The sequence below is a fragment of the Pseudoliparis swirei genome, chromosome 13, assembly GCF_029220125.1.
Source record: "Pseudoliparis swirei isolate HS2019 ecotype Mariana Trench chromosome 13, NWPU_hadal_v1, whole genome shotgun sequence".
NCBI lineage: Eukaryota > Metazoa > Chordata > Actinopteri > Perciformes > Liparidae > Pseudoliparis > Pseudoliparis swirei.
The window spans coordinates 9799809-9819905 of NC_079400.1; the positions used below are offsets into that span (position 1 = coordinate 9799809).

Genomic DNA, 20097 nt, shown 5'->3' on the forward strand with positions numbered 1-20097 from the left:
TCTTTCAGGAGAGATTTTATTTACCACTTAGAACGAACAAGTTGGAGCTGCCAAGTGGCCAAATCTTGATGCCCCCCCCCTCCACATTCAAGATATTTATTGTGCAAATATGTTGTATATGATTGTATATTTTGTATGTATTACCAAATATGTTGGAATGCTATGTTCTTTGTTTATTTTTTAGGATTATTTCATTTTGCACATTTTGACAAAAGCACTACTAACAACGCCATACAGTGTCTTCCTTAACGCATTCAGTGATCTTTGATTAATTATATCAATGTATGCTCCCTTTCATTGAATACAAATAAATCTTTTCCAAAAGCAACGATTTGTGTAATTTAGAATCACTTTATTTTGATCACTTTATTTTGAAGTAAAACGGTGTTATTTTGATGATTAAAATGTCCGCCATGCACATTAATTAAATTATACAAATAGCCGATAACCAAACGTTCAGTTGTTCAACAGACTTTGATCCCCCCAAAAAGAGATTTTAAATATAAGGTTGAATCATTTTTATTCATGCATTTAAGAAAAAAAATTATAATATCAGGAAAATTTAGTTCCATATTTTGAAAGATAAGTAACACAATTGCAATAAAAAAAGAGAGGTTTATTACATTGAAATAATAAAGTTGAATCATTTCTATTCATGATTTTAAGAAAAAAATTAGATTATCAGGAGAATGAAGTTGCTTATTTTGCAGCATAAGTAACTCAATCACATTTAATTCAAATTAAAAAAGAGTGGTTTAAGAAGTGCAGATACTCTTCCGCATGTTTTGATTGAAGCAGCAACAACAAAACATTTACAGACACCTTTCGAGTTTAGATGGAAGTAAATGTTTCGCAACTCAAAACACTTTAAAGCTCAGAATGTACAAACTGAGCGGGTTTCTTGGGCCGCCGGACACGACTCTGTAACACAGGGGAGTCTTGCGGTTCCCTGTTGTAATGCTAGCTGTTCTAGATCAGTATCTTCCTCACTAATTCCCCTGTCTCCCTATTCAAATGCTAATTGTCTCCAGTTTGCCCCCTCCAGTTGCTGGTTGACTTGAATTGTTCCTTGAAGGACATTAGTGTCTCACCACTTCGCTATCGTTTTACAGCTCTCATCATTAAGTCTTTGAAAGGCGCCATTTGAATGGAAGCGCATGTTAAAAACAACGATTTCTGCATTTATTGGTGCACTGGAGGCACATCAAGCGTTTCCCTTCTCCCTTTGAGCGTTGTCCATTTGTATTCTCTTGACAACGGTTTCATTGAGAACAGACAAAATGAAACATGTGAAACAAAAGCTTCGGAAAAAGGCTTTAGGCAGCGTGACATTAACCAATAAAAATCATGTCGACGGGCCAACGACACGACATGTTTCACACACATACGAAAGGCCGGCGAGACAAAGACGATACCTAATCGCACGAGACTCTGAGAAACCGAATATTACTGAATGCTGCAAAAGCTTTATCATCTCGAGAACACTGGTTACGGGTGAATGCCCGCGCTTATCGGAGCGGACATCACTTTTTCCAAGGTACCCATGTCTATTTGCACCATTTAGCTTCTCTAATGGTATTCTGTTTCGTTTCGTCCTCTTCGGCCAAGAGGACAACAAAGAAGGAACATTACCTCAAGTCTTGTCCTCTGTGACACTATCAAATGTGCAGCTGTGCTTTCACATGAGCTATCGTGAGAGATGTATGGGTTAACGGCATAGTTTAAGTAGGGTGACCAGACGTCCTCTTTTCCCCGGACATGTCCTCTTTTTGAGACCTAAAAAATGCGTCCTGCAGGGATTCCAAAAACGTCCGGGATTTTGCTTCGTCGGATATTTGTGTTTCTCTGGGTCTTTCACAAACTAGTTATTACGCCCTTACAAGTTTTGGAAATGGTATCTCCCTTAAGTTCCATCTTCTTGCGCGAGCTCTGACTGTAGAGCGGACAGTCATTGGTCGACGGATCTCAGTGTTGCCAGATACACGATAATTATCCTCCAAATACGACTATTTTGAGCCTTTGGTATGATACTTCACCATTTCCAATCTGGCAACACCGAGCACCTTGCCGCCTCCACTAGTTGCATTGTTTACAGCACATGACATCTTTTTTATTTGTTATGATTATTGCTTCAATATATGGACAAGACACATTAAAGAAGCGCTGGACTAAAGATAGATAGATAGATGTATACTTTATTGATCCGGCAGATAATGGAAGATTACAGCATAACATGAGGGAAGAGAGGAGAGAAAAAAAGAAAAAAAAAGATTATGCCCCTAGAGGGGTACAGTGTGGTAGAAGGAAAAAAACACCTTAGCACAAAAGCACATACATTTAAACAAGATGTGCTACGGGGAGGAAGGGGGGAGGGGAGGTAAGCCAAAGACTGGGTGATCTAAGCCCAGCCATTGGGGGGCAGAAGGTAACCAGCGCAGACAAGCAGCCAGCCATCCGGCAGCCATTTAAGGCGCCAGTAGACCCCGTCCTGTCACACTGGGGGTACGAAGCAGGCGAAGGCGTGGGATGGGGGTGAGGGTAGTGAATGCATATCAGTGTGTGGAAGTTCGTGTGTGAGTGGCCTGGTATGTCGTCCTCCCCCAGGCCACAACGGACAGAGTTCAGAGTTCTCAGTCCACAAGATGGTCGTTGCCATGGAGATAGCCTTGAAATGTCCTGGGGAGAAAACAACCACAGGTGTCTGTGGATAGGGGGAAGGGAATGAGAGAGATTCTCACTTCAGCGATCTTCAGGGGAGTTGTTGTTCCAGTAACGGCCTCAGCCAAGGCCCCTTCTGGTTGAGGGAGCCGAAAGCAGATAAGATTGGGATTGTTTGGTCTTCCAATAGCTGCATTCAATTTGCGCAACTACTATTCCTCCACTTTCCTCCCATTTCCCAATAGGTTTTCAAATCGATCCAATTTCGTCGGGCAGCCTTAGGGGGCTTTTAACGGCTGTCACCGCTTCCTTAATTTTCCAATAAACCAGGGCAACGCCAAATCCAAACAGCAGAAATCCTGTAGTCATAGTTCCGAATAGGTAGATGTCTTCTACGTCCTCCACGGAAAGGGCTGCTAGGCACACGACACGCCAACGCTCCCACGCGTCCATCGTGTAACCAGCTGCAACGTCCCGGCAGGACAGGCAGGTTCCCCCGAACCCGAGCTTCTCGTCGAGAAGATGGTGTCAATTGCGTTGAGAGACCAGTTGATCAGTTGATCGGTCCATGGTTTTTAGTTCGAAGAGCGATGAGGAGAGAGCCTCTCAAGTATAAGACAGACAAAACATGACGATAGGAGCCAAGCAGGGAAGGTCATGGGGAGGAGAGGGAGGGAGAAATGCGACCGCCTTCGGAGAGAGCCAAACGAGAAAGCCACAAAATGCCACAAAAAAGATTTGTTTTACATTTGCACTTTGCAGTTTTGTTAAAGTTCAATAAATAGATGTTCATATAGTCATTTGTGTCATTTTTGTCATTTCATTTGTGACATTTGTATGCATTCACATGGTCATGGTGCGGCATGCTATTCTTGTTTGAAACAAATAACATCTGATCTGTTCAGAAGTGATCTCATGAGGCTAGCTATTTCCCTGTCTTCCCTTCAGTATTTTAACCCTGAATAATAGGAGGAATGAAACAAATGTATAATATCAGCCTGAATGGGAAATTATTTGTAATTATAATTTGATATAAACTGTAAAACGTTGAAAAGAGGCTCTAAATATAATGTAACAGTTTTTAGCTTGTCTTATGGCAGCAACAATGCCACAATGATGACGCCGGGTAAAGATGCCATACATGATGTGTTGCCCTACACGTTATAACTGTTTGGTATTCCCTGGAGACAATCGACAAATTTCCTGCATGCCCGTCCCCAGAAAAGGTGACTTTGAGCACCTTTCCGAGCGGTAAACCCGTGAGACGCTGGTCATTTGAAAGTGAATGTCCGAGCAGCACAGAGAGCTTTTTGTGAGCAGAGAAACAATGGAGCTCTTAAAGCTGCCAAGGGGGAGAAGTGGAGACGGGGGAGGGAGGGAGGAAGGGAGGGAGAGAGGATGCTTAGCCTCACCTGTGAAGGTATAAAATGCCTCCTCAAGTTGTCATGCTGGTAGCTTGTTAAGGAGCCATGAAGATCCTCGGACATCAGACTACTTAAAAGGGCTTTTTTTCTCCTCTACAGGTGAGTCTTTCTTGGTTATCTATTATTGATATCCTTATTTGTTGAATATTCTCTCATTGCTCACTTCTTGAATCTCTCTGCAGCTTCACAGTATGGCTTCCGTCGGTGCCTTCTTAATGTTGTTGCCTGTTGCATGGACATGCTCGCCCCAAAAAGCAGGTAACACCGCTGTGGTGCAAGGATCAGTTGATACTTCTGTCCTTGTGTCTTATTACCTCGCAAAATATCAATGGATCACAAATTTGTCTTTGAGGACGTTACAGGGCGACACTTTCTAGCTGTCGACCCTTAATTAGTCTGAGGGGGACATCTTAAATGAAAGAAAAGGCGGAAAACTGAATGGAATAACATGCAGTAAATGTGTTTATGCAGAGTATGAGAACAATTACAATGCGGATAAACATTATTATTAACATTATTCAATAAAGTACTCAAATTATAATATTAAACCAATTTTGTCCAATTACAATGTAGTCTAGTAATAAAATAATAAACAATTTGAGCCCCAACAACACAAATAAGAAACGTAGTAATAAATATAAAAATAATAATCTAAGGAAAAATAGGAAAATAAAGTACTCGATTTATAATATTGAACCAATTTTGTCCAAATACAATATAGTCTAGTAATAAAATAATAAACAATGAGTGCCCCAAAAACACGAATAAGAGACGTAGTAATAAATAAATAAATAAGAATCTAACGAAAATAAATCCGCAAGAACAACTGGGAGTGAAATAGGATGACATTTAGTTTTTTACATTTTTCTTACAGATGAAAGAAAGGTAAGCTTCAGATGGCTCTGTCCTGTTTCAGGTGCACAAGGAGAATAACTTGTTTGCCAAGCTCAGTAAAAACAGCCGACACCTGCAACATAACTCATGAGAGCATGTTCAATACCACATTAAAAAAGACTCACAGCTAAATAAGAGCCTTACAAATAAATAAAACCATGAGTCCATCTCACGTTACAGAGAGAAAAAGCCACAACACACAGCTCATATTGACGAGTGTTATCATGATCTCCAGTAATACATCTTACTGCAAAGAGATAGGGGCTTCTTCTGAAGCATGCATGTCACCAACAACGTGTTTGTCTCTCTGATTGTGCCTTTTTTCAGACTACGTTATGGTGTCGTGTTTCCCCAACGCCATCATTGCTAACGTACCAGAGTGTCCTTACGGCTGGGAGATGGACCAGCTGTCCCTGGGCGGAGTCTGTTACTCTGGAGTCCACAGCCCAGGTTACTACCGCTTCAGCATCCCGGACCTGACACCCAAAAACCACTCGTACTGCGGCACCCACTCCGAGGTGAGGGACACGACAGCCGCGGTACACCCAGAATAAAGGAGGGGAATTTAATAGACTTTTTAAAAAACAGAGAAAATGCCCCTTTTCTCAGGTTGAGGTCGTTCAAGAAAAGCTCAAGAAAAGCACAAAGAAAGAGAAGAGCATTTACAATAAAACCAAAACAATCAATACATTTATTAAAAAAATAAACCTCCTAAATGCACAGTAATGTATCATAAGCCTATAAACAGTTAATTATGCTTAATTTTGGGCAGCAACATGTCATTTCAGACGACCATCTTTGTTTGGATTGATACATTTTTTAAGAAGTTTGCAGATGTTATCAGAAGGCGCAACATCGACCTAAAGAATTAAACAAAGAAATAGAACAAGAAATATCAACCGTGTTTCATCGGTAAATATCTCAAACAATGGCACATGAAACTAAAAGACTACTGTAATGTGTTCCGGCCCTTTAAGACATTTAACCATTTCAAGGCACTTAAGTTTCTGCCTCAGATGCAAGTTAATTAAATAATTACGTCACTTAAAAGTCTCATTTTATAATGTTCTCCCTTGACAGTACGTGCCCGGCAAAGACCCCAAGTACGTCTTCTCCAACTCCATCGTGTCCAACGACACGTCGCTCACGGTCAGAAACCAGCCGGTCAACTACACCTTCAGCTGCGTGTACCGAGCCGCCTACCTGCTGAACAACGCCGTGTTCAGCCAAAGGTGAGCGCCGGCCAAAGGCGCCCACGGCCGCCGCGTGGAAGACACGAGTGCATTCTGACCCAATGGCTCGCAGTGTTTTCACTAATCCCTCTGCTTTTTCCAGAGTCGCGACAGTTTATGTCAACAACGGGAGTTTAGGCACTTTTAGATCTCAGTTGTCTATGAACGCGTTCACGGTGAGTAGCAGATTCAGTTCCTCCAGTGGAGGCAATGTGTAACGTAGTTATTTGGGGTGTTGTTACAATTAATTGTCAGTCACAGAAATATAAAAAATATGCATGCATTTTGTAGAATTCAAAGTTCCTTTACGCCAAGGACTCCCCGTATGTGATCGACACTTCTGAGATCGGCTCCGAAGTTTTCATCGGGATTGAGGCAAAAGGACTCAGTAACAGGTTCAGCGACACATTTCAACATTTTCCTCAAACTCTCAAAGGTCACGTTTGTATTCTAACGAGTACGTCAAAAAGAGTAGTTTTCTCACCCGCCTTTTCTTCCGATATCGCCCCTCAGATTCAGAGTTGTGATAAACAACTGCTGGGCCACTCCGAGTCCGTACTCCACAGACAAGAAGAGGTGGAGCCTCATCATCAACAGGTTCGAAGCAAAAACGATGGAGGCATCGCTTTTTTGAAGTGGGGTTGTATCGGGTACTATCGTGCAGAGTCAGGGTATCAGAGGAGCGATGCACTGCAAACTCATTATTTTAAACAACTTAAACTTCGCTCAAAATATAGCGTACAGTTAAAACTGCTATTTATTTATTTGAAGTACTGCGGCAGAAGTGCATTGCTCCGCTGGTACTCCAGTAAAAGGTACCTCAGAACTTTCCCTTTTCAGTCCCACTTCTGCCTTAAAAATGTGAGTTAACTGCAATAAACGTGAATAATTAGTTCGAAGTCATCCCATGAATTGCCTCTGATGAATTGTAATAGTTATAATGTTTTACAGGATACTTGGATGCTTCACTATGTGCCACGTGATTACACTTAAACCTCTTGTTGTCTCCCAACAGCTGCTCCTCCGACAGAACTGTGACTATTTTCGAGAACGCCAAAGACAGCCGCTCCATGTTTAAGTTCAACTCGTTCCGCTTCCAGCGGCTGGAGAAGGTTTCGACGGTCTGGCTTCACTGTGAGGTCCAGGTTTGTGACGCAGAGAGACTCGTCTGTCAGCCGGTGAGTACGACGCTTCAATACTCACATTAAAGCACTTGTTGTTAAAGCAGATATTATCTTTTTACTCTGTTTGATTGTTCTCGTTTGACACTTTTGTCCAGAGCAATGTTCAAATGAGGCACAATCCAGACAGCATTAGTTGCAATTTGCTTAACATTTTCTATATAAAACATAAAATTACCTTTAAAAATAAATGTAATTGTCAAAAGAGGTCCCTAACGTTTTTGGTCTTATGAGTTTTTGACCATGTGATTCCTCGTCTAGACTTCAAATTGTTCAGCTGAAGAAAATAGTCTTAAAAATTAACAAAGATTCTTCAGCTTTGTATTTATTTTGTATTCTTTTCTCGCCCGTTAATCATATCCCGACCCCTCTGATTTATCTCGTGATCTTTTAAAGGACCTAACCCCTATGTTGGGAACCACTGAATATAAAAAGTAAATATGTACCTATATTACCAGGTTTTTTACAGATTATTTGTCTCTTCTGTCACGTTATCGTGAATGATTGAGCAAATATGGCAACATATAATTGTTATATTCAAGTTAGCATCTGTAACTTTAAGTAGGATTTTAAATGCAAGATTTTACTTATTTTACTTGATTTTATATTTTTCCTATTATACTTACGTATTATATTTACATTGGACATCAAAAGTCGGAGTTGGAAATTATATTTATAGTTAATCTTTAGTTATTTTTGACAAAAATAAACTTGTGTTTCCTCCGCGTCTCCTTCTTGAAGGGCCCCTGCTCCTTCAGGAGTCCGTCATCAGAGGCAGAACCAAGAGGGGGGGTCCTCACTGCTGAGTTCAACATTAAAGGTACAGTTTTCAAATGCCGACGGGTTTGAATCTTCACAATATTAAACATAACCTCTAGACATGTTTGAATGAATTTTAAAACTCTGCACATGCATCATACAATGCATGAGACATTTCGAAGAAAAGATAGCTGGCTGTTAAATTCAAACATTTAGTTGTAGTTTGTTATTTATTTGTCTTTACTGTGCACGCTTTTATTTTGTATGTCTCTCGACAGGTATCGACTCCTTCAATAATGGACACGTGACAGGTGAAGAAAATGAGACACACTGATAGCTGTGATTGAAATGTCTGATGTTCAGAGCCAGAAATACCGATAATTCATCTATTCAGTCAATCACTGTATATTTTCTATTAAGTGAAAGCTGTTTCCAGCCTTTACTTCACTTCCAGTCAAATTATTTTGGGAAATACTTGATTTGTGTATTTGTTGGCCCTAAAATCAGAACATTTCTAAATGTGGAATGAGAACAACGAGCGTGACGGCTCAACGAATCCTGTTTATCCACTTTTGATCCCAAACTGTGTTTTATTTTTACTTTTTCCCCCACAGGCACTTCATTATTCCTCCTGCTGGTTGTCCTCATAAACACATGTTGTTATTTAGTGAACGGGTCAAGAATGTAGTAAACACATCACCCCACCACGCTCAAAAGATTTTATCCTTTACTCACAGATATTATATGAATTTAGGACATTTATTGACGCTTTGAGCGATCTTTTCAAATGTCACATTGCCGCTTGCTCTAATAAAGATGAAGCAACATTTTTAAAGAAACTAACCGTGTCGCTGATTTTAATTAAATGCACAAACTTCCAAAAACACAAATAAACAGTTTTTACTCAATCCAGAAATTAAACTCTCTCTCAATATGACAGCAAAACAATACGCATACAAAAAATGTCTAAACCCACTTTATTCTCTCTTCCATTGATATTCTACCCAGAACTAAATGTGAATGTGTTACAATAGTGCCAATTAATCAATTGTAATGGATACATCATTTTATTCAACACCGTTTCATTTGATTCAATTGTATTTTATAAGAACACTTTATGTGTTTGCTTGTGTGTACATTTTTTTTGGCAACTCTTTTTATTGTCACATTTTACCATCTATTTTCTCTCGTTTAATGTGCAGCGTTTATATTTTCAATTGTAAAGCACGTTAAGCAACATGTCTTGTGTAAAAAAGTGCTTTATAAATAAAGGCTATTATTATTGGTCATCTCAAGACATAACAGTCTATTGTAAAAAGAAAACTATCATTTAGTGAAGTCATAGCACAAAATATGTCACGAAGAACAGTTTGACTTAAACAATCAGTATTGTTTTTACGTTCACAATGAATAAAATGATCATGTGCACAAAGAGTTACAAGTTAAAAGTATATACATCTCAATATATGTGTGTATATATATATATAAAAGTATATATATAAAGATATATAGATATATACACATTTATATATCTAAATATATATTTAGATACCTATAAGACTGGAGCATAAACACACATATATACACACATTTATATATCTAAATATATATGTAGATACTTATAAGACTGGAGCAAACATATATATAAATATGAGCATACATAAATATATATATATATATACATGCGCCAGTCTCTGACCACATTTTGCCTCTTTACAAGTCGTTTTTCCCTCTGAGACTTTCCGTATTGTCCTTCCAGATATTCCTTCAGCCAAAATCTTCATCAGAACATCCAGTTATACTTTAAATGTCCACTGCAGTCATATTACTTTTGTTCAGAGTTGAGTGGGCCCTTTTCTCAGCAACTCTGGCCAACCCCAGTTTCTAAAGCAGAGAAATCACTTATTATTAAATATTACATTTATAGACTTATCAATGCTTGCTGTCTTCGTCAAGAAGAAGCACCGCGATGCGTGTTGCCTGTACCTCTGACTGTAGTATAGGAGGGACGGCGAGTGGAGAGCGGTGAGCAGTGAGAGGAGGATTAAACCCCTGTTTGCTCAGCAGCCAGTAGGTCTTCAGAGACCCTTTTCCCTGTGGACACAAACACATAAACACATGTCCAAAACAAAGGAATTGTACTGGAGAAACAGCTAAAACAAGGAGATTTTGAATAAACTCACCTTAATTTCGACTTCCCCTCTTTCCTCCATCTCAAACGAACCGACCTGGACCAGAATGTCAGCCGTGGTCTGAGATATGTGAATCTTTAGGGCTGTTAGAAAAACAGCAGAGAGTGACAATTATTTAAAAAAGCTTTACTTTTGTTTTTTAAACGTATGTCTTTGCATTTGATGAAAAAGAGTCTGTACAGTAAAGCTTGAGCTCAGTGCTAAAGTCAGCGTGCTATATTTACCAGGTTCACTTCCTCATTTAAGCCTGTTAGTAAAATACAACTTTGGTTGAGGAGAATTTCAGTAGTTTAGTGCCTATCAACAAAGGTGGTTGCTTGGAGGTTTAGTTTGGACGCGTGTAATAAACAGATGCAATGTCCAGTTTGTAATGTGAAAGGTTATTTATTTCTCAAGTTGCACGATTTCCAACACAAACCAAAATGTGCATTCCTTGTCCAAACCCATTTGTCTATTCCCAAAAAATGAAAGAAATCTAAACACATTGTCTGTTCTCCCATGGTCAAAAAACGGTGTGCTCCTGCCAATCGAGCAACACCTGGCCCTGGTGTTCCTGAGGCCTCTGTCTTAATTGACAGTGGCCTACGCCCCCTAGTGGCGGGAAGTTAAACCAAACAAAAACAAAATGGCTCTTACAAGTAGGTTTGCAAATATTTTGTCATAAACCAAAGAACTGGACACGTCGATTTGAGTTTTTCCGAATGATGAGGATTCCCATCCCATATTTGCACGATACAAAAGATAAAACTACGCGTTAATCTTCTTATCCGGTCGGGTTGCTATACTGATGGCCTCAATTGATTGGCCTCAGTCATCCTCAGTTTACTCACGTGAGCTGTTGCTCTCCATGCGGGACGCCGTGTTCACCGTGTCGCCAAAGAGACAGTAGCGAGGCATCGTGGTGCCGACCACCCCGGCGACCACCGGGCCTACAGAACACACGACAAACTGTTTTGATTCACACTGATCAAAATGTTGTTTCATTTGCAAACTTCCACAAAGTTCTTGTACACAATGAAGTCTTAATGAGAAATACAAAGGACCAAAACAAAACTTCTTCTTATTTAATATGTTTCTGGCTACTTCTTAAAATTTAATATACAAGAATATGATTACACGCCCACGAAAAACAAAGTTCACCCTGATTGATGATATAAGCCACCCGTCTCTCACCAGAGTGTATCCCGATGCGGATCGCGAGTCTCTCAGTGGGCATGTGGTGGATTCTGAAGACCTTGATGGCGCTTAAGAAATGCAGAGCCATGGTACATATCTCCAAAGCGTGCTGAACGCCGTTGCTGATGGGTAGACCACTGGCAACCATGTAGGCATCACCGATTGTTTCCACCTGGTGGAGATGCAAAGAGGATTCACTTTTATGGACCATTTTTAAAGTAAAAATGCAGATGTGGGTTCAAATAATTTGCAATTTAAAAATGAAATAAAACATTTTAAAAGGTATAGTTTTACATTTTGGGACATATGCTTGTTACCTGAACTAACTATAACTAATATATCTAGTTTGCATATTGTGGACAGAAACACGGTTTTATGTTTGAATTAGTAAGGATTTTCGGACCTTTACTTGCTTGTTCTTTACAGATTACAAAATAATATTTGAATTAAGCCAGAGGCTTTTCCATGCTTGATGCTAAACTAAGCTGGCTCTTTCCTCTTGTTTCAAGTATTTATGCGAAGCTAACTTACTGTTTCCTCCCATTTCAGTCATATACTTTCATATGTACAGCATATGAGCGTAGCATCAAAAGGACAAATATTCCTTCAAAAAACATTCAGCCAAGACACTGATAGGCCTCCTAATGACCATGTACAATATAAATCACAAACATTTCGTTACACATGAAAAACATAACAAAGTCAAATCCAAAATCGCCGCGTGAGTGACTCACTTTATAGACGTCGTACATCTTGATGACGTCGTCGAAGAGGCTGTAGAGGTCGTTGAGGAACGCCACCACTTCCATCGCCGAGCTGACGGAGCACATGGACGTGAAGCCCACGATGTCGGAGAAGAAGATGGTCACCGCCTCGTAGCTCTGAGGCGCCACGGTCACCCCCGCCATCAGCTGATCCGCGATGTACCTGCGACCGATGAAGCAGCGGCACCGACAAGGTGAGGGACGCAATCACGGACGCTTGTTTCAACCGCCGCGGTAACACAATCTGAGTGGGTCCATCCTCTTGGATGCAGCTACATATGGCACCTTGGTAGCATGCTGGAGAGGAGCTTGTCTGCGCGGATCTTCTCTGCCGTGAACTGATTGGTCCTCTCCTCCACCACCTCCTCCAAGTGATTTGCATATTTCTCCAGCTTTGCCACCATATTATCCAGTATATTTGCATGACTACAGTACAGAAAATCATGATTGAGTTAGTTAGTTTGTTCGTCAACAGGATGTCTCACATTTTTTTCTTAAAAAAGCATTGCATGGAAGAACAAACAGGTGAATAGTTGTTGACGCCAATCCAGAAAAATCAAACTTAACATTAGAAAATGAGCATTCTTGACCTTTTTAGCTATTGTTTCCTGAACTAATGCAATACATTGAGGAATATGTGTCATAGTATGCGCCTGTAGTTAAAATGAAGGCGTATTACATACTGCACCTGTGGGCCCAAATAAGAGACACGAAGAACAATTACTTTTCTCGCTGCATTTTGGAGCATATTACTTCTGGGTGAAGAAACAGAGAAAACAGCAGAGGCCTGACCTGTCTGGGCTGGTGTCCCTCAGCTGTCTCCGTATGGACGCAAACGGCGGTCGCTGGTCGGGGTTCTCGTTCCAGCACGCCTTCAGCAGAGCGTTGATGCTTTCATCGCAGAGCCCCTCGGACAGCGCCGGTCGGAGAGGCTCCCCTTGGAAAGGCGTCCGCAACTGCTTGATGATCTCTGGAGAAAAAAAACATGAAGTGAGAAGCGGGAATCATTGCGAAACGTCAGCAAATGTTTTTTTGTAATTCTGGAAATTAATAATATTAATAAAAAGTAAATTGGCGCGCTAACCTTTGGGCCCCAGGTTGATCTCATGATACGGGCCAGGCTTTGCATTGTACATGAGCTCCCACATGATGATGGCGAAGCTGTAGACGTCCGCTTTGGGGGTCCCGCAGACGTGGAGACCGACTTGTCTTAAGAGCTCGGGGGCCGTCCAGTACATCTCTACAACAAATCACCCCCCCCATGTGCAGTTTCTCCTTCATGCTGTGATAGATGCAAATGTACTTAACATGACATTACAAAAGCATTCGAGATGCACACACTGACCTGAATGATTGCAGTTCTCCAGTGGGACAATCTTTTTTTTGCTCCCGTATTTAAACTCCCACAGGCCGAAGCCAGAGAGTTTAATCTGGAGCCGACTGTCCACCAGACACTTGCTGGGCTTCAGGGTCCCGTGAAATTTCAGGTTACTTTTGTGGATAAACTCCATTCCCTAAAACACAGAAGAACAGGTTCAAAACATGGATTGTCCTGTTATTGTTATGTCAAAGTATATATATGTATATATATATACCCCTGCTCTATAAATGCAGTTTGTGTCTGTTTTAAGGGTCGGGAAAACAAATGTGGCTATTTTCGACCAATAACAAAATAAAATGAAAATACATTTTATTTCTGGAAATGAGTCACACCTTAGATACCCCAAACATTTTGAGACATATTTTTGGTTGACTTTTTTTTTAATGATTTATTTAATAATTGATATGAATGTATATATCTGTATTTATGAAGTACTTTATTATTTCTACTGTCCTAGAGTACATTGAGTACATTTGTGAAACTGTTGGTTCTGTGCCAAGATGAAAGGGTCTTTCCCAACACAGCACCATGAGAGTAGCCGTCATGATGCTCTTTAACCCTTGTGTTGCCTTCGGGTCATTTTGACCCGATTCAATATTTAACCCTCCTGTCGCCTTCGGGTCAATTTGACCCGATTCAATGTTTAATGTCGGTGTTCTTTCGGGAGTCAACAAACAAACATAAAGTACCTCACACTTAAACTTGGAAAACAATATTAATTCTAATAATTTTCTGGAGATTTTAATATAGCTGGGGTCATATTGACCTCAAGGGTAAAATATGTTCGTAAATATAAAGGTAACAGGAGGGTTAAACATTGAATCGGGTCATATTGACCCGAAGGCGACAGGAGGGTGAAACATTGAATCGGGTCAAATTGACCCGAAGGCAACACAAGGGTTAAATGAATGGACTCACGTTGACAATATCATATGCAAAGGACAGCTTAAACATCGCATCCAGGTCAACATCTGACTTCAGAACATCCTGCAGAAAAGGACAGCAGTTAAACATCTGATGATCACTGAGGTCAATACAGCGCCGATGAGTTAACCAGAACCAAAGGCTTGTTTTGGACCCACGGGTGTTACTTTGCTACATTTCTGTCAAGATCATTTTCTCAAAATATAATATATGGGGATTTTAAACCAAGTGTGACATACAACAAGCTCCCATTTCACCATAAAACGGCCAAACATGTATTGTTAACTGTATAAACACTGTAAAGGATACATTGAACATAATACATGTGAGTTTATGAAGAGCTAGATTATTAAAATACATTATAATTTGTGTAAATAACTCCAGTGTAATACAAAAGATCAAACAACACAACCCTTTATTTAAGGTGTATTGCTGCTTTACTGGCACACGTAATAATGTGATACATTAAAGTGGCATTTCTGCAGCGATGCTTCACACTATGAAGTAAAAGTGTCCGTATGTTTAATACCCGATGAGACACCGACCTTCAGGCTGCCCTTGGTGCAGTACTGGATCACCAGACAGACATTCGGTGGCTCGATGCAAACACCAAAGAACTGAACCAAGTTCTCGTGTTTCATCTCCTTCATCTGTCTTAAAGAGAGGAAGGTGGTCAGGCACACAGAAGGAAACTCAACGAGCGCTTCGGTTGTTCACCGAAATGTCTTAAAGGCACAGTAGCTACATCCCACACCAGTCACTTTTATTGCGGCAAAATGGTTTTGTTAAACTGACACACTGGGGAAAAACTGCAGAAAGACCGAACTAGTCGACTGAAAAAGCAATTGGTTTTCATTTTATACAAGGCCTCTTTGCATCTGTGTAATATTGCCAAATATCGCGACGCCTTGCTCTATACATTTCCCCACGCCCCTCTGATCTATTAGCAGAAATGCAAATATATTTAAACAATTTCATATAACCACCTGAAACTAAGATTAATTTCCGTTGGAATGAGCCCTTCATATCTACAGTGGGAGCTGGTCCGCTTCACCAAGTCTGCCATGTTTCACTGTCGTGTTTCTACAGTGGCCCATAGTGGACAAACCAAACACCGGCTCCAGAAAGAGAGCCTTAAAGTAACCAGAGTCGCCACCATTGTTCTCCGCAGCGTTAACATCGCTAGATGCCACAAAATCCGACAAACTGTCCCCGAGGATATTCTTCGTCACACGAACATTGCATAGGATTCTTTGCAGTTTAATAACCTAGGCAGATTTTGTTACTGTTTCTTTAAGAGAACAAAATACAGAAAACAGATGAGGAAGTATGTTTGAATTCCAATGTCTTCAATATTCTAAAGTAAAACTTCGTATCGCAGATTTTTTGAGTCTCTGCTTCTCTAGCACACATGTTTGCCCTAAACTATCCAACTGACTTTTTTACTATACTCTCTGTATTTTATTCTATCTATTCATGTTTTGTTCGCATCGTTCTATTGTTTTTAAAACACAGAAAGGTTATTTTCCTTTGACAACGTACAATTGGAAAAAGATTTCGTCTGTTTGATGGAGAACAACATAAAGAACTTTACCACATTGAACTCTGCCATAATTGAAGGTTTCTGGAAAAGAATGCCAATGTGGTTCTTTAGGTACGTGACGGCCACTTTATTTCCCTTTAATGAGGATATGACACACGTTAGAGAGCATATATATCTTGGCATGTGAAAAACACAACTCTCACATTTCTCCGTGGCACCGGTACCTGGTAGAGGCCGATGATGGTGAAGACGTGTTCTCTGTCCGACTTGTCCTTCAGGCCATTGCTGGCGTTGGAGAAGGTCGTCTGAGAGCCGCTGCTGCAACTCTGACTACCCGTGGTGCTCAGAGACACACCCTGAAACCCCTGGAAGGAGACACACAATCAAGAGACCACAGAACCAGGCAAGCGAATTGGTTCTCCGTCTGCGTTAGAGTGCTCGTACCGGGAGCTTCTTGACGACGGTGATGTCGCTGTAGCTGATCAGCCACCAGCTGGAGTCGTCGAGCTTCATCTGAAGGCGAAACTTCTGCAGGACGAGAACCCCGATGCCCAAAACTGCGAGCACACCGATGACTGGGAAGATCACAAGCACAGCCAGGAGGGCGATGTCTGCGTCCCGGCAAGACAGTAAATCACGACGGTGGTTAGCTCGGGCCTGAGTGTATGGTGTATTTTCAAGAAAACATCAGTGTAGTTACTGGTTTCTGAAGGGCTATAACTAAGGGTGTTACTTTTACCGTTAACGAGCCAGTCACAGAGTTCATCGTTGTAACCGCATTTGGGTTTATCAGACGGAGGTCTCCCTCTCGGCCAGACCACAGAAGCAAACATAGACGTTGGTCTGAAATGACATTTATTTTTTGTGTGTGATTGTTTTGGTGTGGTTTGTTAAAAAAATAACTGAAAAAATATTGATTGATTGTTTAATAGTATATGTATATCCATAAATACATGAATATTTTACCGGACAGAGTCGGTGTGGCTGTCAAAATTGAGGATGGCTTCAAACTTGGTGACGTGGCCTACATGCTGCAGGTCATAAATGGAATAGTCCAATTTTCTCTCCCCATCTTTGTCAAAGTGGACCAGTCCGGAAGCACCTGCAATGGTAATCACGGACGGATGGATGGACAGATAGAGCATTCCAACTTGACTTAGTATATAAATTGTAAACTCGCATCCAAGAATAAGCTAAAAAATCGGTGGACAAATGGCAGAACAAACGGCAAGCTTTCATCCGCTGGAGCACCCTAACCCTCGTTAGGTTGTGGGGGAGGGGCCAACTTTGAATGTTGTATTTCAAAAATAATAAGAGGTGCTCGGAAAAAAATGCGTTTTGTTCACCGGGGCCGACAAAATCAACAACAAATGAAATTTCTTCCCTGTAGCTTAAAGTAAAAAATGTGAATTCTTCCTCCACCACTGTTGAAGAGTACACAATCGTATTTACTGTACTTTGGATATTCTGCATTTTACTTGTAAAAAGCTTTAAAATATAAAATAACAACAACAAAGATTCTTCACTAAAAGCTGGTCTGGGTATTCTGCATCCATGTCTCTGCAGCATATGTATTAAAACAGATACCGACCATTAAATCGGATGTTGTTTCTATTTCTTAATCTCTGCAGCAGCTGCCGTCCATCGTGAGGGTCTTTGCCTTCTTTGAGCATTTCCTTCAGCGCCATCGCGTAAAGAAGCACCGCATCGTGCAGGTAAGCAGAGTACGGGCTGACCTGAAGCAAACAGCAAGAAAACAATTGTATCTGCGCTTTTATAACTTTTTATAGCACCCGAAAGGAAAAGCTCACCTCTCTTTCAGACGTCAGGTTGCTCTGAAACGGGTGTCCTTTCAGTCTCTTAAAAACTTGCTCAAAGAAGTCGTAATACTCGTAGCCCTCGTAGGATTTCTGGCCGATGACGAAGGTCATCTCAAAAGCTCTGATGGCAGCTTGGTTCGTCCTGCTGTTCAGGTTATACTTCCACATGTTATCCTGCTCGGGGAAAAGATTGACACGATAGACGTGAGAGTGATCACATGTTCCGGTCTCAGTCCATATCCAGAGTTTAGATTCTACGTAACGGTGCAGCAACAACAAACCAAAACTGAATGCGTGTGTGTTACTGTTGAATTTAAAGTTGCACTCACCACACTGCCACTGACTTCAAAATGCTGCACCAAAAAGAACACGTAGTCGCCATTCGTCAGACCCTGTCGCTCAGCCTCCAGCAACAGAGCCATGGAGTCCACGGAGTTGGTCACTACCACAATCACTGGGGGGTGGGAGGAGTCAACCGGACAAATTCAGTAGCCACATCACTGGTAAACATGTGTTTAAGTGTGTTTTTTATAGAGCCAGAAACCGCTGTCCTTCTTACCTCTGGCGACTGTTGCGATGAACTTGATATTTCGGCGGACCAGCTGAGGGTTGCTGGTGTCAAACTTCACCGCGGCAGCCAGTTTGAATTTGTCTCTCAGCGGATTCTCGACAGTTTTCCACAAAGCGTCAACTTTGTCCCAAGTGTTTGAATCCAATCCCCCTCCGATCATCGCCACGTGACTCCATCCAAAGAACTCCAGGGTCTTCACCAGGACCTCCGAGCTTCTTTTGAGAGGGGGAACGATTTTTATGTAGGAATCGTAGATGTCAGTGTTGTCCATTTTGGAGGATTGTCCCACGAAGCCGAACATGGGGATGTTCCACATGGATGCAATGAGACCGGTGACCTGGAAGGCAGGAATAATGAAAAATAGGGATGGACATTTAATTTAAGATTCATTTAGTTCACCAAACGGGCCTAATCGGGATAATCCTTTAAATCCCATGCTAGAGATGAGGAGCTGAGGGGCAACCGAACGTCTCTTGTTCTTCGGAGGCAGACCGTTAAATTACATGAAGCGAAATAAAATGTAAAATATCGCCTGAAAAAGGCCCCGGAGATAATATACATCAGAGGGTGGAGCTAAGTACAACCGGACATTGAATGAAACATTTTTAAATGACCAACATTTTTACAAATCATACAAACATAGCACACTTAATGGTCTTTTTTACTCTAAATGGACCATCGTTTACTAAATGAACATCACGCTGTATTGAAGAAGACTTGAAACTAGAGATTGAGACATAAACTTATGTTTACAATGTTTACTGAGGGAATAAATCAAGAAAGAAGTAGTCATTTTCTCATAGACTTCTATGCAATCAGGAGTCGACCCCTGGTGGCCATTAGAAAGAATGCAAGTTTAAAGCACTTCAGACCTTGAGGTTGCGGCCTGGTTCAAGTACTTCAAAATTGTACTTTAGAATTCTACTTTGTTATTGTATTAACTGTTAATATAGAGACACACATCTAATGCATGCACTATCAATTTCCACATCACAAGAATCTTACCTCGGCTTCTTCGGGACACGCCGGACCAAACAGTGCGGACATGTTTTCTTTCCACACCTGGTGGATGAATCCTCCAAGGGAAATCTTGGGGTTACAGTCGGTGTCCGTGTACAGAAAATCCAGACTGTAGTTGCCCAGTAAGGAGGGATTGCTGTTCACCTTCTCCACGGCTATCTGTATGGCCGAGCCCAGCCGCAGGGCGCTGAAGGGCAGGGACATATTCCAGGGAGCCTGGAAGCCGATAATCAGCCTTTGAGACCGTCCGGTGGAGTTGCTGATGACAGCGGCAGCAGAAAGTGTGAAGTGAAGCACCAACGTGAGCCTCATGACAGGAGAATACGCCGCCCTGCACATCACCATCATCCTCTTAGTTGCTTCATGAAACAGGGTTTAAATACCCGACTCCCCGGTGAAGCTGGATGAGTTAGGGAGGAGGACTTGTAAATATGTGGAGGGGAGGTGGGAGGTACGAAGAGGCATTAAGCCCGTCATTTTTTAAAGTTATTTTCTCTTAATTAGAGTGTATTCTTCTGTCAAATAGAAAGACCCCATGCGTATGTACCACAGCTCAAT

At 41.2% G+C, this 20097-nt stretch overlaps 2 protein-coding genes across 2 annotated transcripts; one reads left to right on the forward strand and one right to left on the reverse strand.

The window, feature by feature from the left end:
• The first annotated feature begins 4161 nt into the window (after nt 1-4161).
• Nucleotides 4162-9481, forward strand: tectb (tectorin beta). Its single transcript, XM_056430148.1, has 10 exons — nt 4162-4340; nt 5304-5494; nt 6057-6208; nt 6312-6384; nt 6500-6603; nt 6722-6805; nt 7224-7386; nt 8131-8209; nt 8427-8459; nt 8763-9481. The coding sequence occupies exons 1-10, from the start codon at nt 4274-4276 to the stop codon at nt 8834-8836; spliced, it is 1020 nt and encodes a 339-aa protein (XP_056286123.1). The 5' UTR covers nt 4162-4273; the 3' UTR covers nt 8837-9481.
• Nucleotides 9482-9771: 290 nt separating this feature from the next.
• gucy2g (guanylate cyclase 2g) lies at nt 9772-19851 on the reverse strand. The gene is made up of 22 exons (XM_056430040.1): nt 19525-19851; nt 18508-18856; nt 18293-18402; nt 17940-18122; nt 17720-17864; nt 17095-17230; nt 16868-16971; nt 16573-16739; nt 16353-16493; nt 16180-16263; nt 15131-15235; nt 14580-14648; nt 13626-13794; nt 13365-13520; nt 13073-13250; nt 12566-12706; nt 12251-12443; nt 11514-11688; nt 11171-11269; nt 10332-10423; nt 10135-10242; nt 9772-10032 (listed from the first exon to the last, which is right to left on the reverse strand). Exons 1-22 carry the CDS (start codon nt 19849-19851, stop codon nt 9952-9954), a joined length of 3312 nt encoding a protein of 1103 aa, XP_056286015.1. The 3' UTR covers nt 9772-9951.
• Between the last annotated feature and the right edge of the window lie 246 nt (nt 19852-20097).

What these genes read in the sequence shown, in the direction of transcription:
- tectb (XM_056430148.1), top strand. Translation starts at nt 4,274, where the DNA reads ATGGCTTCCGTCGGTGCCTTCTTAATGTTGTTGCCTGTTGCATGGACA. An exon ending in GCAAAAGGACTCAGTAACAG is followed by an intron (nt 6,604 to 6,721) that starts GTTCAGCGACAC and finishes ATCGCCCCTCAG; the next exon opens with ATTCAGAGTTGTGATAAACA. An exon ending in CAATAATGGACACGTGACAG is followed by an intron (nt 8,460 to 8,762) that starts GTGAAGAAAATG and finishes TTTCCCCCACAG; the next exon opens with GCACTTCATTATTCCTCCTG.
- gucy2g (XM_056430040.1), bottom strand. Translation starts at nt 19,851, where the DNA reads ATGAGGCTCACGTTGGTGCTTCACTTCACACTTTCTGCTGCCGCTGTC. An exon ending in TTTTGGTGCAGCATTTTGAA is followed by an intron (nt 18,123 to 18,292) that starts GTCAGTGGCAGT and finishes TTCCCCGAGCAG; the next exon opens with GATAACATGTGGAAGTATAA. An exon ending in CCGTCGTCAAGAAGCTCCCG is followed by an intron (nt 16,494 to 16,572) that starts GTACGAGCACTC and finishes GTCTCCTTCCAG; the next exon opens with GGGTTTCAGGGTGTGTCTCT.